The sequence below is a fragment of the Macaca mulatta genome, chromosome 17 (genome assembly GCF_049350105.2).
Source record: "Macaca mulatta isolate MMU2019108-1 chromosome 17, T2T-MMU8v2.0, whole genome shotgun sequence".
In the NCBI taxonomy this organism is placed as follows: domain Eukaryota; kingdom Metazoa; phylum Chordata; class Mammalia; order Primates; family Cercopithecidae; genus Macaca; species Macaca mulatta.
In genome coordinates, this window is record NC_133422.1 from 106849754 (window position 1) to 106869929 (window position 20176).

Sequence of the window (20176 nt, forward strand, 5' to 3'; positions counted from 1 at the left end):
ATGAATTTCAACCTATATCACATGCCATATATGAAAATTTGTTGGGAAAAGCTGAGTGTTGGGAGAAGCTGAGGCAGGGCATGTCTGACATCATGTAAAAGAGTCTTGGAACATGTCCGGGGTCCAGGGTCTAAAACCCCTTGTGGCCTCTGGAACACCAACTTCTGCACTAAAGGGTGGAAGAAGGCTACCCTGATGCACCATAATTTAAGCCCAGGGCATAAGACCCCTCGTGGCTTGGATAGAATCCAGGGATCCTGGCTGTGAAATGTGTCTAGACTTGCTGGCTCCTTGCTCCTTGCTCTCCCAGGATCGACTGTTAACTTGAGTTAAAAGAACCTGCTCTCCATTATCTCAAGCAGCAGAGCATATGCTAAACCATCACAGCTATAAATCATGTGCTTAATGCAACGTGACCTTTCGACCCCCACATTCTCACCACCTGTTTCTTTGTTTGATCACCAATAAATAGTCTGGGCCTCCAGAGCTCGGGACCTTCACAGCCTCCACACTTAGCCATGGTCCCTTGAACCCACCTTCTCTCTCAAACTGTCTTTTCTCATTCCTTTGACTCCACCAGACTTCGTCACCCCCACGACCTCGTGTTGGGGCTGATCACCCCAACAAAAATTAACTCAAATAAAAGAGTAAAATATAAGCCCCTCTTAGAAATAAAACAAAACAAAAGAAGAAATCTTGGCAACTTTGAGTTTGGCAGAGTTCCTACATGACACCAAAATGATGACCCCATTTTTTTAGAAATTCATAAATTGGCCTTCATTGAGAGTAAAAACTTTTGCTTTGCAAAAGACACTGTTAAGAGAATGAAAATACTGAGAAAAAAAATTTGCAAAACACAAAGACAAAAAAAAAGTTTTGAACGGATAATTCACCAAGAAGACATATGAATGGCAAAACACACACACACACAAAGATGTTCAACATCACTAGGAAAATGAAAATTAAAACCACACTGAGATATCAAAACACACTTGCTAGAACAGCTAAGATAAAAACCACAAACACTGCTGAGTGCCAGTGGGGCCATGGCATCCCTGGAGCGCTCCCACACTGCTGGTGCGGAGGCAAAGCAGCCACAGCCACACTGGAAGAGAGTCTGGCAACTTCTGAAACCAATGAGCATGCACCTGCCCCGAGGCCCAGCAACCCCACTTGTAGGTGTTTATCCTACAAAACTGACTTATGTTCACATGAATGTTCATAGCAGCATTATCCATAACTGCCAAAAATGGAAGCAAGCCAAATGTCCCTCGCTGGTTAAATGGATAAACTGGTTCATCATACAATGGAACACTACTCTGCAATGAAAAGGAATGAACTATTGATAGGGCACTGTAAATGCACCTCAAATGCGTTATGCTAAGTGAAAGAAACAAGTCTCAAAACTTCTGACTGCATACTGTATGACTGCATTTACACGAAATTCTAGAAGCGGGGACGTCCACAGACACAGGACCGTGGCTGCCAGCACAAAGGCAAAATGGTAGCACAGAGGAAATCACTGTGAACCTAAACACTGAGAATTTTTTTTAATGGGCTAAACAGCAGAATGGAGATACTAAAGGACACTTTAAATGCAAGCTGGAAAAATCAAACACAACAAAAGACAGAACAGTTAGAAATTATGAAGAAGAATAAAATAGTAAAATTTTTCTATCATTAAGAAAAAGTCAGCCTAGCATGGAGGCTCACGCCTGTAATTGCAACACTTTCAGAGGCTGAGGTGGATCGCTTGAGCCCAGGAGTTTGAGACCAGCTCAGACAATACAGCAAGACCCATCTCAAAAAAAAAAAAAAAATTTCTAAGTATGTCACTAGTTTTGAAAAAAAATAAATTTTTAAAAAAGAAAAATCCTCAGATTGAAGAGATGTAGATCTCTGATGACTCTGCTTAATCTAAGTGTTAATTCAGGTAAATTTTTAAGTTCCACACCTAGACACATTATTGCAAAATTTCAGAACATAAAAGATTTTTTAAAAATCCTAAAAGCTACCAGATACAACTTCAAAGGAGTAGGAAATGGATTAACATCAGACTTCTCAACCATCATGAAAGAATACCTTCAAAGTGGGCAGAGGAAAAACACTTCAGACCAAAATGTCTCTATCTGACTGATGATCCAAGAGTTCAGGAATAGGAGCACGAAGGGAAATAAAGACATTTTCAGACTATTAAGTACTTATTTAGATCGGCAAATCCTGTCGATTCTATTCCTAAAAGCAAATCCCAAATATGATCACTCCACAGCTACCATCCCATTACAGGAAGTCTCCTGAGGAGCTGGTCACCTGCTTCCACCTTTGCCCCCTTAGAGTGAATTATCCACCCAACAAAGTGATCCTCTTAAAATATAAATATTATCATCACTCTACTCACTCACCCCCCATCACACTCACAACAGAACCCAAACTCCTGGCCCCAGCCCACGGAGCCAGCCCCTCGCTCCCCACATTTCACTCCTGCTATTCCTGGAACACACCAAGCTCACCTCCAGCTTGGCGCCCGGCATGCTCTTCTCCACATCCTCTCAGGACTCACACCCCCCATCATTCTGTCTCTATTCTAGCTAAAGCAGACACAGGTGCACTGTGTCAGCAAGGATCCAGGGAATGCCTACATGGTGGGGAAAGGAACGAAATGAAACCTAAAACGTTTTGTGTGGTCACAGGATTGGGGTAGTTTTTATTTTTTTCCTTACATTTTTCCACACTCTCTGAATTTTTACCCTGAGTATGTATTAATTTTATAAATATTAAAAGTATCATCGAAAAGTTTCCTTAAAAAGTTGTGTCACTATTTTAGTTAAGAATTTTTTTTTTTCCCAGACAGGGTCTCACTCTGTCGCCCAGGCTGGAGTGCAGTGGTAAGATCTCGGCTTCCTGCAACTTCTGCCTCCCGGGCCCAAGTGATCCCCCACCTCAGCCTCCCAAGTAGCTGGGACTACAAGCATGTACCACGCCCAGCTAATTTTTACATGTTCTGTAGAGACAGGGTCCCACCATGTTGCCCAGGCTGGTCTCAAACTCCTGGGATCAAGCAATCCTCCCGCCTTGGCCTCCCAAAGTGCTGGGATTACAGGTGTGAGCCACCACACACAGTAAAAATTATTTTTAGGTTACCATTTTCACACTCAAGTACATCACATAAATATCCCCACTCCAAATGTTTTATATGTTTTTCAGCTTTCTCCCACCAAAAAGTCAGGAACTCTTCAATGCCAGAAACACTCTCCTCTTCGCCTCCTCACTTTCTCTGCACCTCAGATGGGCGTCGTCATTTCACGCCCACTTACCTCTTCAGCCACACCTGGGTCTCCCTGTCCTCTTACCAACCAAATTTCCAGTCTATCCTTCTTGCTGATTATAAAATATTTTCAAAATCCAACAGTTACTTATTAAACCAAATCTATGTAATCTGTGTTTCAAAGGGAAAAGCACAGAATCTGGACTACTAAAGAAATTAGCCATGGCAATCAATCCTTGTTTAGTGAACCTGTAATCAAAGAATAAGCTGGGAAAAATCAAGCAATGTCCACCACACACTTCTGGTTTAAATACTCCTAAAATATTGTTCAGTGTTTAAAGTATAACTAAACTCAATCAGTAATTCAATGAATAACTTCTAAGTACTTACTACAGGCCAAACACATCGGGCCCTAACAATATGATGTACAGTGGTTAACGAGACGGACATAAACACAACAAATGTGGCACATGAGTACCCAAGGCAGACTGTGATAAGAGCGTCAAAGAAAATGAGGGCACTATGACAGCTCACAACTAGGAGGACCTCATGAAGTAGATGCTGAGGGAGGGCCTTGCAGGAAGCGCCATTAGCCTGGCAGCCAAGGCTGCCGCATGAGGAGCCCCGGGAGCAGAGAGGGGAACCCACAGGGAAGGGCGGCACTGGACACTGCTGCTGCAGGAAGGCTGTGCCACGGGGCTCTAAATGCCACTCAGCCAGTCACTCCATTGAGAACCCCAGGTGACAAGGTCCAGATGCAGATCTCTGATGACTCTGCTTAATCCAACAGTGAAAAATAGAGTACTCCATTTTTTTGGCCACAAATCACCTCAGGAGTGGTCTAGTTCTCCCACCTCTAATCTGCTCTGGGTGTGTGAGGGGTGGGCGGTTCTCAGGTTCCCGGGAGGGGAGTGAAGACTCCTCTGATGATCCTCTGAAAATATTTCAGTGAATGCAAGGGCACGCTGCCTGACCAGAGAGCAGTGCTGCTGAGTTGTACACTCTAAACACAAGACCAGGTAGCAGTGAGACGCCGTCCCACAGGCTGGGCCATGACTTGTCTCTATCAAGCACACAGAGAAATTTGCCATCGAATTCAATACTTAAGAGCAGGGATGAATTAATTCAAAATACCAACCTGTGGAATCAGAAACCTGGGTTCCAACCTCGGCCCTGCACTTTCCTAGCTAGATGATAGTGAGCAACTACTTAATCTCTCAGTCTCAGTTTTCTCATCTACAAAATGAGGTTCACCATAATTCTACCACGGTATAAGCACAACATCCAGCATATTTTAAGTTTTCTATAAATGTTAGCTATTTGTATTATTATTAACCTGAAAATATTATTTAAATACATACTATATCTACTACAGCCATTAAAATCACAACTCAAAAAATACTACAGCCATTAAAATCACAACTCAAAAAATGCACCCAATTTTTAACCTTAAGCAAGACAATTTGGTCTTCATCCTGAAGATTATTAGTAGAGAACAAATTAAGCCATTAACAGATTCGATGAGATTGATTTACTAGAAAGGACCCTCTGACTGCAGAGGAGAAGCGGAACTAGAAGAGATACCAAGCCAAGGCAAGACCCTCAAGCTGGAATTGCGGAACTCAGTCCCAAATGTGAAGGCTCCAGAGACACTTGGATGTGGGCCCAAGAGCTTTTAAACAAAAAAGTTGCCCTTTGTATCCCCAAAAGATTCTCTACACCCTCAGGTTAAAAATGACAACCGAACTTCAAGATGCACAAAAATAAATGCGACTCAAGTGAATACAGAAACTCCACAGTTGGGTGCTTTCTCAAGATTCAAAAAACTGCAGAAAAGTTGAACTGTTTGGGAAGACCTAAGTTTCTGCCTTCCTGTTTCTTGTCTACAGTGTGGGTTATTTGTTCCACACTCCTGCTTTTCTGAAGGATGGGGGAGATCAGGGGGGAGTTGGGAGTAAGCCACAGAGCTCAGTAGAGGAACAGAGCACATCCACTAGCCATCCTTGACTCCAGATGCAAGTCAGAGTAACTTTCACGCATTTTAATGTTTCAGATGCCAAGCGCCAACAGAGACCTACAGGATCAGAAGCCCTAGAGATGGAGCCCACAGTATTAATTGAGTAGGTCCCACATTTAGAGAGTTTAAAATGAAAAGGCTCACGCCTGTAATCCCAGCACTTTGGGAGGCCAAGGCGGGCGGATCACAAGGTCAGGAGATCGAGACCACGGTGAAACCCCGTCTCTACTAAAAATACAAAAAATTAGCCGGGCGCGGTTTTGGGCACCTGTAGTCCCAGCTTCTCGGGAGGCTGAGGCAGGAGAATAGCGTGAACCCGGGAGGCGGAGCTTGCAGTGAGCCGAGATCGCGCCACTGCACTCCAGCCTGGGCGACAGAGCGAGACTCCGTCTCAAAAAAAAAAAAAAAAAAAAAAAATTGAAAAGGCATGAAGTTAGATACCATAAAAAGTCCTGTTCTCAACCATTGGCCACCAGTTCCCCCTCCCACAAGCAATCAACGTCATCTGGTTCTTGTGTAATCACAGGTGATCCCAATGCATGGCTCTACTTGGAAAGCAATGCTCTAAAACAGCAAAAACATTACTCTGGATGTGTGGTTCTCAAACCTTTTGGTCTCGGGGCTTCTTTACACTATTAAGATTGAGAACTCCAAAAAGCTTTTGTTTATGTAGGTTGTATCTATCCATAGTTACCATATTAGAAATTTAAACCAAGACAATTTTTAAATTTTAACTTATTTAAAAATAGTAAATCCATTAAGTACAACTTGAAACAAAGCCTGAAACTCTGAAATTTTAATACACAGCTAATGTATATCTTAATACACATGTAATACACATTGATCTTCCCAATGATGTAATTACATAACCAAAGGAAGATCGCGTGGTATTTGGAACTTCATCAAAAGCTCTTTATCATTTTGGAAAATCACGAAATCAACACCACTTGTCGTACTGAATCACCAAAACAATATTCCTTTATCTTCTGCTAGTGGCTTGTAGTATACTCAATAGAAGTCTTGCATATTATGGCAATCATCTTCGAATATGTGGTGTACTGTAGTCATACCTGAACATTTACGATGAAATACTTATCTAATATAAATTCCTCTTTATGTATTCTTTACCTCATAGAAAAAGGATTACAAAGTAGCTATGAAAAGAAGTGTAACCTCTGACAGATTTGAAACACTAACATCAAGCACACTGCTTCCAATGATAAGAATAACTACCCAAAGACATAATAAATAAATGTGCTCCCAGGAGGGGCAGGGATATGAACACAGGATTTGACTATGACTGGCTGGCAGTATGTGTTTCAAGCAAATTCACAGATGTTATAAGTTGGAAAAGGTGGTAAATCACACATGTTAACTTTATAAAATTGTCAAACACCATTTTATGTAGGTGCTTTGCTTCTGAAGGTCCCTTGAAGTCAACTGTTTAATTTTTTAAAAGATACCTTATAAAAATGTGATTCGTGGCCGGGCGCGGTGGCTCAAGCCTGTAATCCCAGCACTTTGGGAGGCCGAGGCGGGTGGATCACGAGGTCAGGAGATCGAGACCATCCTGGCTAACATGGAAACCCCGTCTCTACTAAAAATACAAAAAACTAGCCGGGCGTGGTGGCGGGCACCTGTAGTCCCAGCTACTCGGAGGCTGAGGCGGGAGAATGGCGTGAACCCGGGAGGTGGAGCTTGCAGTGAGCCGATATCGTGCCACTGCACTCCAGCCTGGGCGACAGAGCGAGACTCCGTCTCAAAAAAAAAAAAAAAAAAGTGATTCGTATGAAATTCTCATTAAAAGTAACAAGTACCTATTATGCCTTGATTTCATAGTACTAAAGAAGCAATGTATTACAAAAGCATAAGGCCAATTGTTGGTAACATGTCATCAAAGAATAATTAATCAAATGTTCTCTGGAGTTACCAGATAAAATGCCCACTAATCAAATTTTTTAACATCAAATATTGTAAAGGTAGTAATTAATATTGCTCCTTTGCTCACTAAGGTATAACAAATGAACGAACAAGGTAAGCTACTATTTATAAATTCTTCAGTAAATAACAGCATAATTTAAAATTATATCATAAATGCTTGACAATCCTAGCTATCTAGAACACAGCAAAAACAGCATCACCTTTAATGGATTTCATGACATAATTTATTCAGAAAGGGCCGGGCACAGTGGCTGGCACCTGTAATCCCAGCACTTTGGAAGGCCAGGGGCGGGGGGCAGGGGAGAGATCACTTGAGGTCAGGAGTTCGAAAGCAGCCTGGCCACATGGTGAAACCCCATCTCTACTAAAAACACAAAAATTAGCCAGGAGTGCTGGCATACTCCTGTAATCCCAGCTACTCGGGGACTGAGGCAGGAGACTGACTTGAATCCAGGAGGCAGAGGTTGCAGTGAGCCAAGATCAGGCCACTGCACTCCAGCCTAGGTGACAGAGCAAGACTCCGTCTCTAATAAATAAATAAATAATTCAGAGAGGACCCTGCCAGGATTTGAGAGCCCACTTTTAATTTAGACACAATTCTAAATGGGAAGACAGTAGGATACAGAATTTTGCTGAAAAGAAGCTTTTCAATCTCTTAGAAGGGGCAAAACTTTTATATCAAAGAATCTTCAATGTTTAAAAAAAAAAAAAAAAAAAAAACGTTTTTGGCCGGGCACGGTGGTGGCTCACGCCTGTAATCCCAGCACTTTGGGAGGCCGAGGCAGGACGATCACGAGGTCAGGAGACCGAGACCATTCTGGCTAACACGGCGAAACCCCGTCTCTACTAAAAATACAAAAAATTAACCGGGCGTAGTAGTGGGCGCCTGTAGTCCCAGCTACTCTGGAGGATGAGGCACGAGAACTGCGTGAACCCGGGAGGCGGAGCTGGCAGTGAGCCGAGATAGCGCCATTGCACGGTAGCTTGAGCGACAGAATGAGACTCTGTCTCAAAAGTCTTTAAGTTGAGAAATACCATTTTAGCTCACGATGAATGACTTTCAAAATCCAATTATGACAATGGGAATGTATGAATGTGTGGTTTATCCCTAAAACAAAAAACTCTGGAACCACTGGTACAAGGGAAACACTGACATTAAGTTGGATAAGTCCTATCAATCTTAGTTTTATCTGATTCCCCCTATGACGAGGAACATGAAACATGAGAAAGGAAACTCAGTGTGCTAATGACAAAAACAAAGGAGGACAGGCCATGCTCATAACTCAAGGCCTTTTCGTTGGTTCTCTCTACTCAGAACCTTCCCCAGATGTTCAAACGGCCCTCCCTTACTCCATTCAGGTCTCTGTAAATATTTCAGAGGCTTTCCCTCACCTGTCTCTTCTATTTCTTTCTTTTTTTTTTTTTTTTGAGGCGGAGTCTCGCTGTCGCCCAAGCTGGAGTGCAGTGGCGCAATCTCAGCTCACTGCACGCTCCACCTCCAGGGTTCGCACCGTTCTCCTGCCTCAGCCTCCCGAGTAGCTGGGACTACAGGCGCCCGCCACCACGCCCGGCTAATTTTTTGTATTTTTAGTAGAGACTGGGTTTCACTGTGTTAGCCAGGATGGTCTCGATCTCCTGACCTCGTGATCTGCCTCTCTCTATTCCTTTACCGTACTTTTTCACCACAGTACTTATTGCTAATTAACATGGCTGGTTTATCATCTGTCTCTTCCACTAGAGTGTCAGATCTGTGGGAGGAATGACTTGTGCATCTGCATCACCAGCACTTAGCATAGTTCCTGGGAGGAACTTTGAGGACGGGGTTGTTCTCAAAGATTTCTTAGATAAATAAAGAGATAAAATGAAACTTTACAAAATGTAGCAAGAATTGTGTGAAGTCACTCATTTAATAGTAACACAAAATAATTCATGATTGCCCAAAGATTATCATAGAACATCCAATGAATTACACGCAGTAATTGTCATGAAGCATAAAAAGTCAAAATGCATTCCCAGTACTTTAAATGTAACTTTGAAGTCTTCCTTCAAAAACTGAATAACTTCTTTTCCACATTTTGGTCCTTAAGACGTAACACACTTGCTTCCATTACTCAGAAAACTCCCTCACGGTGCATACTCACTCTCTCCCCCACCAACCTGGCCAAAACACGGAGCAAGAAATGGCATCCTGTACCATTTATTTCAAAGTACCTCGGCTACAAAATGGTTTTGCCTACTGTATAGGATTAGTTTAGCTTATTAGTAACAATATTCGCCATGTGAACTTTCCCAGAATAGTTTTATATCAAATCCAACCCTCAACCCTTTAAACAGTAGAAAATATGGCAGATAATCGTTAACACCCCATTCCCATAATGCTCAAGCCTGTTAAACTTTCCTAATGAAAAGGGACGATGATGTGACTCTCCAGCACCCCGCACGCTCCTCCGCTGCGCAGCCGCTCTCTCCACCCCACACAGCATGAACCCAAAGGCACGCAGAGGCGCCCTCCCCTGGCGTGTGACACCAGAGAACCGGGATAAATTGGCGAGCTGGCATTCCTCCCATCCTCACTGACGGACCCGCGCGCGGAGTGAGCGGTGACTCAGCCCGCTCCGGCCCGGGCTCCGCCCTCCCGCCTCCCGGCCCCGCGCTCTGGCCCCGGCCTCGGGCTCTCCACTCCCTCCGTCCCGGTCCCGGCCCCCAGCCCTCCGCTCTCCTCCCTGGCTCCCTGACCCCCGAGCCCCAACCCTCCGCTCTCCTCCCCGGCTCCCTAACCCCGGAACCCAGCCCTCCGCTCCCTCGTCCGGGCCCCACGTCCTCGGCCCGTCCCCAGCCCTCTGCCCCGGCCCTGCATCCTCGTTCCTCCAGCCCCGGGACGTATTAGGGCTGCACGCGCAGGGAGTGGCCCCCGGGGTGGGTCTGCAGGCCCCGCGTCGCCCGGCCCCTCTACCTTCGCTCCTGCCCAGGATCCTGCAGCACAGGTTCTGCAGCAGAACGTTCGGCGACTTCTGGTCCGGGGTCGCCATCCTTGCCCGGGACTGTGCGCGGGGGTCTGGGCAGAGCCGCCACCGCCGCCGCAAGCGCAGGGACTGCGGCCCGCGCCCTCCCTGCGCCCCTCAAGCTCCCGGCTCCCGACAGGCTAAGGCGCGGGCGCCGCCGGCCACCAGGGCGCCATTTTAACGGAACCCGCCGAAAGCGCGGGCGCTTCCCACAATGCCCCGCTTCTTCCCTGCGCCGCGACCGCGCGTGCGGCTGCCTAAGCGTTCCCGGCCCTGCCCTGCGTATTCCCCCGGCTGCTGCCCGTCCGGCCGGGAAAGTTCCGGGCGACAGGTGGCCCGAGGCCCTCGAGCTTCGCGGACAGAGCGGCCCTGGAGTCGCGAGCGTCACGGGCTTCCTTGGAGAGCACTTGGTGGCCGGTAGCACCTTAAAGGCCATAATTTGGTGTGTTTATATGGGGGCGTGTGTGTTAACGGTATTGGTTTGATTCACGCTTCTGATGAAAGAAGCCTGTTTAAAGGGTGCAGGGGGTTATGCGGTGTGGCAAGTCACCTGCTACTCTCCAGCAGGCGCCCTGCTCAGGCCCGACCTCACACCGCCGCGCAGGCCGCTCCCCCAGGCCCGGGTGACTGGGACGTCCTGGGAAAATAAATCAATCACGTACAGAGTGAGAGAACAGGAGAAGACCTGCCGAGAAAAAGATCGATAAGCGGACAATTACACCAAGCCATCTTCAGTGCAATCGTTAAAGCTTACACATGGGTGCACGCTTGGGAGCCGTGAGCTACCATGTTAAAAGGCCAACTTCCTGAAGGAAAAATGATGGAAAGAGATCCCGAGATCCCATGAAATGGAAGAGGGAGGACAATCCAGCTATCCCAACATCCCAGCTGAGGCCAGCCACACATGTGACTGTCTGCAAAGCCCGTCGGGCCTGGGTCCAGCTCTGGTTGCAGAATTGTTAGCAAGTAAAACATTTGTTGGCGTTCTGACTCAAAAACATGGAGACAAAGCAGACTTGTAGGATATTACAGTCAACAACTAGACCCTGCAGCTAAAGGACTGCCTCCTTGCATGAAGCAACAACCATCACAGCTCTGCAAGAGCAACCAAAGCACCAAGGATGCCATCACCCCTCACTGCTTTCGATCCACATTCTGTGGAAGCGCTTCTAAACCTGCACCACACTCAACACGATCAGTTAGTAACTGGCTTCTTATGAAGTTATTCTCTCAGCCCCATACTACAGTGTCCAGATGTCATCTACATTCTGCCAGCCTCTCCCCCACCTTCAGCTGAAACGCTGCATGACTGCATCATCTTATCTGACCAGCTGTCTCCTAGGACAGACATACAAGAAACCCCCCTCACTAACGCTGATGTTATTTGGTTTACAGATGGCTGTTACTTAAAGGATGCAGCTGGAAGGTATTACACTGGCTATGCCATAGCGCCTTTGCCCAAAGAAATAGAAAGTGCTTGTCTTCTAGGAGCAACCATCTCAACAAGCAAAGTTAATAGCATTAATTAGAGCATGTCAGTTGGCACAAGGAATAACTGCTAATCTTTATACCGATAGCAGATATGCTCAGAGTAGCTCATAATTTTGGAATGCTCTGGAGACGAAGAGGATTTTTAACCTTTTCTAGTCAGCCCACAAAAAAAAGGGTGCCTTGTTTCAGAATTATGGGAAACCATACTATTGCCAAAATCATTAGCCATTATCAAGATTCCAGGCCTTTCAAAGACACTCAAAAAAGCAAGATAAGCCAGTTAGCAGATAGTATAGCAAACAGGGTGGCCATAAACCTATCTGAACAAAAAGATCAAACCATTTTGGCCTTTAAGGAAGTTAGATTTTTATGTAAAATTAGCTCAATCCAAATCTCCAACTCATACTTCCAACTAAGTTACAACCATCTTTCTTTTTTTTTTTTTTTTCTTTTTCAGACGGAGTCTCGCTGTGTTGCCCAGGCTGGAGTGCAATGGCACAATCTTGGCTCACTGCAACCTCCACCTCCTGGGTTCACACAATTCTGCCTCAGCCTCCCGAGTAGCTGGGACTACAGCGCCCGCCATCGTGCCCAGCTAATTTTTTGTATTTTTAGTAGAGCGGAGTTTCACCATGTTAGCCAGAATGGTCTCGATCTCCTGACCTCATGATCCACACACCTCGGCCTCCCAAAATGCTAGGATTACAGGCGTGAGCCACCGCACCTGGCCCAGCCGTCTTTCTTAATGTGCATACACGATGTAATTCACTGGACCCTGATAAGATTATTGATTTCTTTAGGAGAACAATGTCATCAGAAACCTTCTCCAACTGTTTCTCTTAGGTATACAGTCACTGCTGTCTTCCCAGAATATAATGCAAGGAAACCTTGACCCAGTTCTCCAGGTCATTTCCCTTTACCAGAAGGCCCTTTTGAGGTGTGGCAACTAGATTTTTTCAGCTACCAACATCACAAAGATACAGGCAAATCCTAGTGATGGTTTGTGTATTTTCTCATGGGCAGAAGCATTTCCATGCAGGAGAGCAGCAGCCTGAGCGGTAAGTAGTTATCTTACAGAAAATTATTTCGACTTGGGGAATTCCTCAAGAACTTCATAGCAACAGAGGCACTCATTTCACTGCACAAATAATCCAGTCAGTATGCAAAATCTGGCCCATTTTCCAGCATTTCCATTGTGCCTATCACCCCAGTCATCTGGGTTAGTAGAATGCACAAGCAGAATAATCAAAACTCAACTGACAAAATTAACTGAAGTTTTAAAACTTCCTTGACTGGGAGCTCTTTCTTGTTTTTGCTTCACCTAAGATCAGCCCTTATGGGTAAATGCCAGCTGTCTCCATCTGAAATTATAATGGACAGACCTATGAAATTGTCTCCAGGAAACTGTAAATCAATGATATTAGAAAGGGACAGGTTGTAGTATTGCAGCAGCCTCATAAGGCACCTAAGTAAAAACTGTTACTTAGTCAAAGACTCTTTCCACATTGAGCTCCAAGAAGCAAAAACTCAAGGACCACATACTTCAGCCAGGAGACTTTGTAGGAAATAGCATCATTTAAAGGACTTTCTCCACCAAAGAGGAAGGAACCTTATCAGGGACCCCTAACCAACCCTTGTGCCACTAAGCTTAAAGGAGTTGATTCCTGGATACCTGCCACCCATGGAAGGAAAGCTGCTTTGCCAATTTGGACTTCATCTTGGATTGGTGATCTAAAACTAAAACTCTCCGGTTCCAACAAGGATGAGAAGAAAACAACATCTGAGGCGATCAGCCTTCTCAAGACACCTGACCAGGCCTGTATCTTAATGAGAATCATCATTAATAGATGAGGAAGGTCTTCCTTCACAAGTTCCCACCACATTTCCTTCTTTTTGTCCCTAGTTCTTACGTTTTGTTGCTGCTATCACCAGCCATTGCCCATGAAGCAAACATCTTGCAGTAGGCTTGGGCCTGTGCTAGTCAATTACAGGACAACACTTGATAGGTGTGTGGCCTCGCGCCCCTTTCTGGTGGTTCTGGCAGCTCCTCTTCAAGGACAAGAGTAGACAGAATATCAGAAATGTGTCTGTGTTTCTCAGGAACAGTCATTGGTGCTTAGCACTAGTAAGACGAAGGCTAGTGTGCATCACTGGTCTATTAATAATACTTTGCAAAGCAAAAGCCATAGGAAGAGCTTTTCAGTAAAAGGAACCAGTTCACATGCCTTAATGCTGGTACTACGCCAACCGAGAGATTAGACCACTCAGTATTGGGATGGCATAACACAAACTTGAGATGGTTTCACCTGGCTTACCCTCTCTTTTGGTCAACTTAGTCCACTTGCCCCTTTACATTGGGAACAAAAGAATCACATCAAAGATCCCTGGCCCAGTAGCACTGGAGATATGGGATGGAAAGCCAGAGAACAGGGCATCCACGCCATTGTGTTACAGAGTCCTGGCCGGCGTACCACTGAGTGGGCACAGTGACCAGGTGTTTACTGGTTGGCTCCAAATGGAACATCTGGACTCTGTGACAATGACCTGTGGCCATGGCTACCCATGGTGGCCAGGACAGCGTTCTCTGCATTATGCCTGGACACAGGATGGAATAGTTCACAACCGGCATAGACAGTAGATAAAACTAGGTAGTCTGAATAAAGTACGGACTTTGACTAATAATGTTTCAATACTGGTTCTTAAATGTAATAAACTACACACTTTTAATCTGTGCATTGTGAGGCACTGAGCGGGAGGGGCCGGCTGCCAGGTGCCGGGTGGTGGGTGGGTCAAAGGCCAAACACCGTCTCCACCAGGCAGGTGTCACTCCCGGCAGGAGTAGGAGCCAGAGGCCTCACGGAGGGTGCCAGCCCCACCCCAGTGTCTGACTTTCCCCCACAGCACTGGGTGAAGGTTAGGTGTGTCTGTGAAGACAGCAGTGAAGGAATACTGTCTCACTGCCCAGAGAGCCCCTAACAAAAGGCTTCTGCCATTCTATGGCCCTGGAGTCAGGGGAAGAGCGAGAGGGAGGCAGCTTAGAGTGGAAAAGTGCTGAATACTGAGTCAGAGTGGGAAAAATGTCTTCCAGGCCCCCTGACAAGGAGGCTTTGGCAGAGGTACCTGAGACAGGCCTCAGCCAAGGGACCTGTGTGGTCTTGGAAGGGAAGTGCCTGGGCTGGGCACAGGGGATGCCCAGGGCACCCAGGTCCTTCCCTACAACAGCCTTCAGACATGGCAGTGCACTGGCCACACACCATGAGGCAGCCAGGTGGGGCCTTTGTCATCGCCCGTGGTCAGACCTGAAAGATCCCACAGGCATTTGGGCTGCAGCCAACTTTCCAGGCAGCATGTTGCATTCCAACTCTGTTTCAATAAAACTAGTTTCGAAAAAGAAAGAAACATTTCAAAATATTGATGGGATGCTGCTAAGTTTTGATCCTTACATTAGAAAGGAAGAGGTAAAAGGAATAGTTTAAGCTTCTGCATCAGGAATCTAGAAAAGGAAAACCAAATCAAGCTCAAACTAAGTAGAAGGAAGGGCAACAAGATCAGAATGGACGCCGGGCGCGGTGGCTCATGCCTGTAATCCCAGCACTGTGGGAGGCTGAAGTGGGCAGATCACCTGAGGTCAGGAGTTCATGACCAGCCTGGCCAACATGGTGAAACCCTGTCTCTACAAAAATACAAAAATTAGCTGGACATAGTGGCACGCACCTGTAATCCCAGCTGCTCAGGAAGCTGAGGCAAGAGAGTCGCTTGAACCCAGGAGGCAGAGGTTGCAGTGAGCAGCAATGATGCTACTGCTCTACAGCCTGGGGGACAGAGAGAGAGACTCTGTCTCAAAAGAAAAAAAATAAATAAATAAAGCCGGGCATGGTGGCTCACGCCTGTAATTCCAACACTTTGGGGGGCCAAGGGCAGATCACCTGAAGTCAGGAGTTAGAGACCAGCCTAACCAACATGGTGAAACCCCATCTCTACTAAAAACACAAAAATTAGCCAGGTGTGGTTCCCCACACCTGCAATCCCAGCTACTTGGGAAGCTGAGGCAGAAGAATCACTTGAATCTAGAAGGCAGAGGTTGCAGTGAGCTGAGATCACGCCACTGCACTCCAGCCTGAGTGACAGAGCAAGACTCCATCCCAAAAAAAGGAAAAAAAAAAAAAAGAAATATCTGAATGGCAATCAGTGACACAGAAAACAGTATGACAAATACGGAAAACAGAAGAAACTAAAAGAAGTTGGCTCTAGGAAAACAAAACTGATCATATTTGCTGCACTGAACAAGCCAAAAGGAAATGCAAAAACTGAAATTTGCCAAATCAGGAATAAAAGAAATAACATATTAGGGTCCATGGTGAAACTAAAAATATCACAAAGAAATTTAAAAATGTTAAAAAAAATAGATAATTTAGATAAAATGGGCAAATTCCTAAAGAGACATAAATTATGAGCACTGACCAACACTGAATAGAAAATTAGAATAGATGTATAAGTAACCAAGTTGAATTAGCAATTAACTACATGCCCACAAAGAAAAGATCTGAACCAAATCGCTTCACTGGTGAATTTTCTCAAATGCTTAAGAAACAAATGATATCAATCTTACAAAAAACAGAGACAAAATATTTCCTAAATATTTTACAAGGCCAGTATTAACCTGATACCAAAGCCAAGCAAACACATCATAAGAAAACTACAAAATGAGAAAGATACAACTTTTTAACAAAGTGATTGCAGGTTAAATCCAGCAACATGACCAAGTGGGGTTTATCTGAGGAATGCAAGGTTGGGCTAACATCTGAAAGCCAATTAATGTTGTAAGTCCTCAATAGAATAAAAGAAAAAAACCATATGACCTTCTAATAGCCACAGAAAAAGCACTTGACAAAACCAACCTTTTCATAATAAAAACTCCCAGCCTATGACTAGAAAGAAACTTTCACAACCTGATAAAGGTCATCTATAAAATAAACCTGCAGCTAAGTTTCAGAGAATCATCTTTTTGTCTCATTTGTTTCCTCTGTTATGTCTCTGCTTTTATTTCATTAATCTCTTCATTATCTCCTTCATTCTGTTTGCTTTGGGTTTATTTGCTCTTCTATTTCTAGATTCTTAAGGTGAGCACTTAGGTTATTGTTTGAGACTTTTCCTCTTTTCTAATCTAAACATTTAGTGCTATAAATTTCTGTCTAACCACTGCTTTGCTGAGCCTTTGAATTTTGATATGCTATATTTTCATGTTTATTCTGTTCAGTGTACTTTCACTTATTTCTCTTGATCCTTATTCTTTGATCCATGGGTAATGAAAAGTGTGTTATTTATTTTTCATGTGTTTGGAGATTTTCCTGTTATTTTGTTGTTGATTTCTAGTGGTGGTAAGAGAAGACAGACTAAGATTTTAATTCTTTTAAATATGCTGAGGTTTGTTTGATGGTCAGAATTGGTATATCTTTTTATATGTTTTGTGGGCACCTGAAAAGAATATCTATTCTGCTGTTGTTGATCGCCATGTTCTCCAAATACCCATCAGATCCAGTTGATTGATCATAAGTTGTTCTCTGTCCTTGTGAATTTTCTGTTTAGTTGTTCTATCAATCAATTGTTGGGAAAGGAGGGTTAGGGTCTCTAACAATAATTGTGGATTGCTGTTTCTCTTTTCAGCTCTATCAGTTAATTTTGCATTAACTGATTTTGCAGCTCTGTTGTTTAGTGTATATATGTTTAAAATTGCTATGCCATCTTAGCAAATGGACTTTTATGTCATTATATAATTGTCTTGGCTCTGAAGTCTACCTTATCTGATATTAATAGGACTCCTCCTGCCTCTTTTGTTTGCATGGTATATATTTTTTTCGATTTTTTTCCCCTTTCATTCTACTATGTGATTGTGATTGAAGGATAGATAGCATATAGTTGGGCCATGTTTTTTTGTTTGTTTGTTTGTTTGTTTGTTTTGAGACAGAGTCCGCTCTGTCGCCCAGGCTGGAGTGCAGTGGCCAGATCTCACCTCACTGCAAGCTCCGCCTCCCGGGTTTACGTCATTCTCCTGCCTCAGCCTCCGGAGTAGCTAGGACTACAGGCGCCGCCACCTCGCCCAGCTAGTTTTTTTTTTGTATTTTTTTAAAGTAGAGACGGGGTTTCACCATGTTAGCCAGGATGGTCTCGATCTCCTGACCTCGTGATCCGCACGTCTTGGCCTCCCAAAGTGCTGGGATTACAGGCTTGAGCCACCGCGCCCGGCCAGGGGCCATGTTTTTTTAATGCTGCCTTCTAATCTCTGTCTTCTAGTTGGTATATTTAGACCATTTACATTTTATATAATATGATATGTAAGGCTTAAGTCTGCTATTATATTTTTTGTTTTCTATTCATTCTGTTTTCCATTTCTCTCTTTTTCGTGCTTTCCTGTGAATTATTTGAACAATTTTTTTTAGAATTCCAGTTTGATTTGTCCTTAATGTTTCCCAGTGCATCTTTTTTGAGGAGTTTCTTTAGGTACTACCTTACATGTACATAACTTATTTCTGTCTACTGCTGTTGACAATTTATGGTGTGAGTGAACCCAATCTCCTTTTATGCCCATTTACATTCCCCTATTTATGATATAAGTATTTCTTCTACAAACATTGAGAACCACGCTAAATGGTGGTACTGTCTGTGCTTCATATATAATTTAGAAAACTCATGAGTAGAAGAGAGCCTATTGTAGTTATTCATATTTTCATTGTTCTCATTGTACTTTCTTCCTGATGTTTCAAGATTCCATCTTTTATCATTTCCTTTCTGTTTTGAGAACTACCCATTCTTTGGGAATAGGTATGATGGCAGCAAATTATTTTTGTTTCCTCCATGTGAAATATCTTGACTCTGCTTTCATTCCTGAAGACTGTGTTCACAAGATATAGAATTCTGAGTTAACACTTGATAAATGTTGTGCCACTTCCTCCCGGCCTTTGTGGTTTCTAATGAGAACTTTTCTTTCATTCAAATAGTTTTCCCCTGATGCTAGGATGTTATTTCCCACTGGCTGTTTTCAAGAATTTTTTTTTCTTTGCCTTCAGTTTTTAGGAGTTTGACAATGAAATGTCTTGACATGGTTTCCTTGAGTTTGTTCAGCTTCTTGAATCTATAGGTTTATGTCTTTTGCTAAATTTAGGAATTTTTCAGACATTATTCCTTGACAACTTTTTAGTCCTGTGCACATTCTGCTCTCCTTCTAGAACCCTGGTGATGTGGATGTTAATTATTTTGTTATAGGCCCATGAGTCTCTGAGGCTTTCTTCATTTTTAAAAAAATATATTTTCTCTTTGTTGTTCAGATTGAATGACTTCTATTATTCTAACATTTCCAGACTTCCATTTTGGGTAATGAAAGACTAGTTAATTCAGACCAATCCTCCCATTGCAAACACATGGAAACAATGGACACAATATAAAAACCATATGTTCGAAGGCACTGGAACATAAGGCAGTAAAAAAATCTGGGGACCAAGATTTGGGAGAATAAGAAAACACAGAAGGATGACCTTGGCACTTGAAATAGTTTTCCCCCATGGATTTCCTCCAATTTCCAGAAGAAATGGCTGGGATAATGACAAGCTGAAACTTACTTTAAACTTACCTCTGAACTTACGAAAACAAAAATTGGAGTTTATGGCATGATAAGGAGAGTGGTGGTTGGTCTGTCAGCCTGACTAATGGGCTCTTAAGGTTGCTTAGGGATCTGGGTTGGGAACTGATGGTAAAATTGTAGAATACAGACTAAGCTGTAAATATATTGTCCTCTTTAGGGATTTGTGCTCAGCTTTAAATTATCTCAAATTATGATTGGATTAATGTGGTGTGCAGGATTGCTAGTGCCCCTAGTACCTGCAAGAATCAAACATAAATCCCCATTAGAGAAACAAAACTTCATTCTAGCCTCAAAGTACCTCTATAAGCTTTCACATAGTGTCTCAGTCACACAATACAATTTAACCAGTCAGGTGAGGAGACAACGAGTGTTTTGGAAAACCAAGAGAAACAACAGAAAATAGAGATTTACAGGTATCATAGATAATGCACTATGAATAAGATGCTTAAGGGAAATCAAAGAAAAGATTGGGAATGGCAAAGAATTTAGAGAAGGCCAGGCGCGGTGGCTCAAGCCTGTAATCCCAGCACTTTGGGAGGCTGAGACGGGCGGATCACGAGGTCAGGAGATCGAGACCATCCTGGCGAACACAGTGAAACCCCGTCTCTACTAAAACTACAAAAAACTAGCCGGGCGAGGTGGCGGGCGCCTGTAGTCCCAGCTACTCGGGAGGCTGAGGCAGGAGAATGGCGTGAACCCGGGAGGCGGAGCTTGCAGTGAGCCAAGATCCGGCCACTGCACTCCAGCCTGGGTGACAGAGCGAGACTCCGTCTCAAAAAAAAAAAGAAAAAAAAAAAAAGAATTTAGAGAACAGGCCGGGCACA

The 20176-nt window shown here is 44.0% G+C and overlaps 1 protein-coding gene and 1 long non-coding RNA gene across 4 annotated transcripts in view; one reads left to right on the plus strand and one right to left on the minus strand.

Annotated features, from left to right (window-relative positions):
• TUBGCP3 (tubulin gamma complex component 3) overlaps positions 1-10441 on the minus strand; it is a 98962-nt gene extending 88521 nt beyond the window's left edge. For all 3 annotated transcript variants that reach the window (XM_028837343.2, XM_028837344.2, XM_028837345.2), the window contains exon 1: positions 10177-10441. In XM_028837343.2, the coding sequence (XP_028693176.1) occupies positions 10177-10252 (76 nt within the window). In that variant the 5' untranslated portion in view covers positions 10253-10441. The remainder of the gene's footprint in view (positions 1-10176) is intronic.
• Positions 10442-10446: 5 nt separating this feature from the next.
• LOC144336200 (uncharacterized) lies at positions 10447-14443 on the plus strand. The gene is made up of 2 exons (XR_013407770.1): positions 10447-11651; positions 12174-14443. It is a non-coding gene; the product is annotated as an uncharacterized LOC144336200 (long non-coding RNA).
• Positions 14444-20176: the final 5733 nt, after the last annotated feature.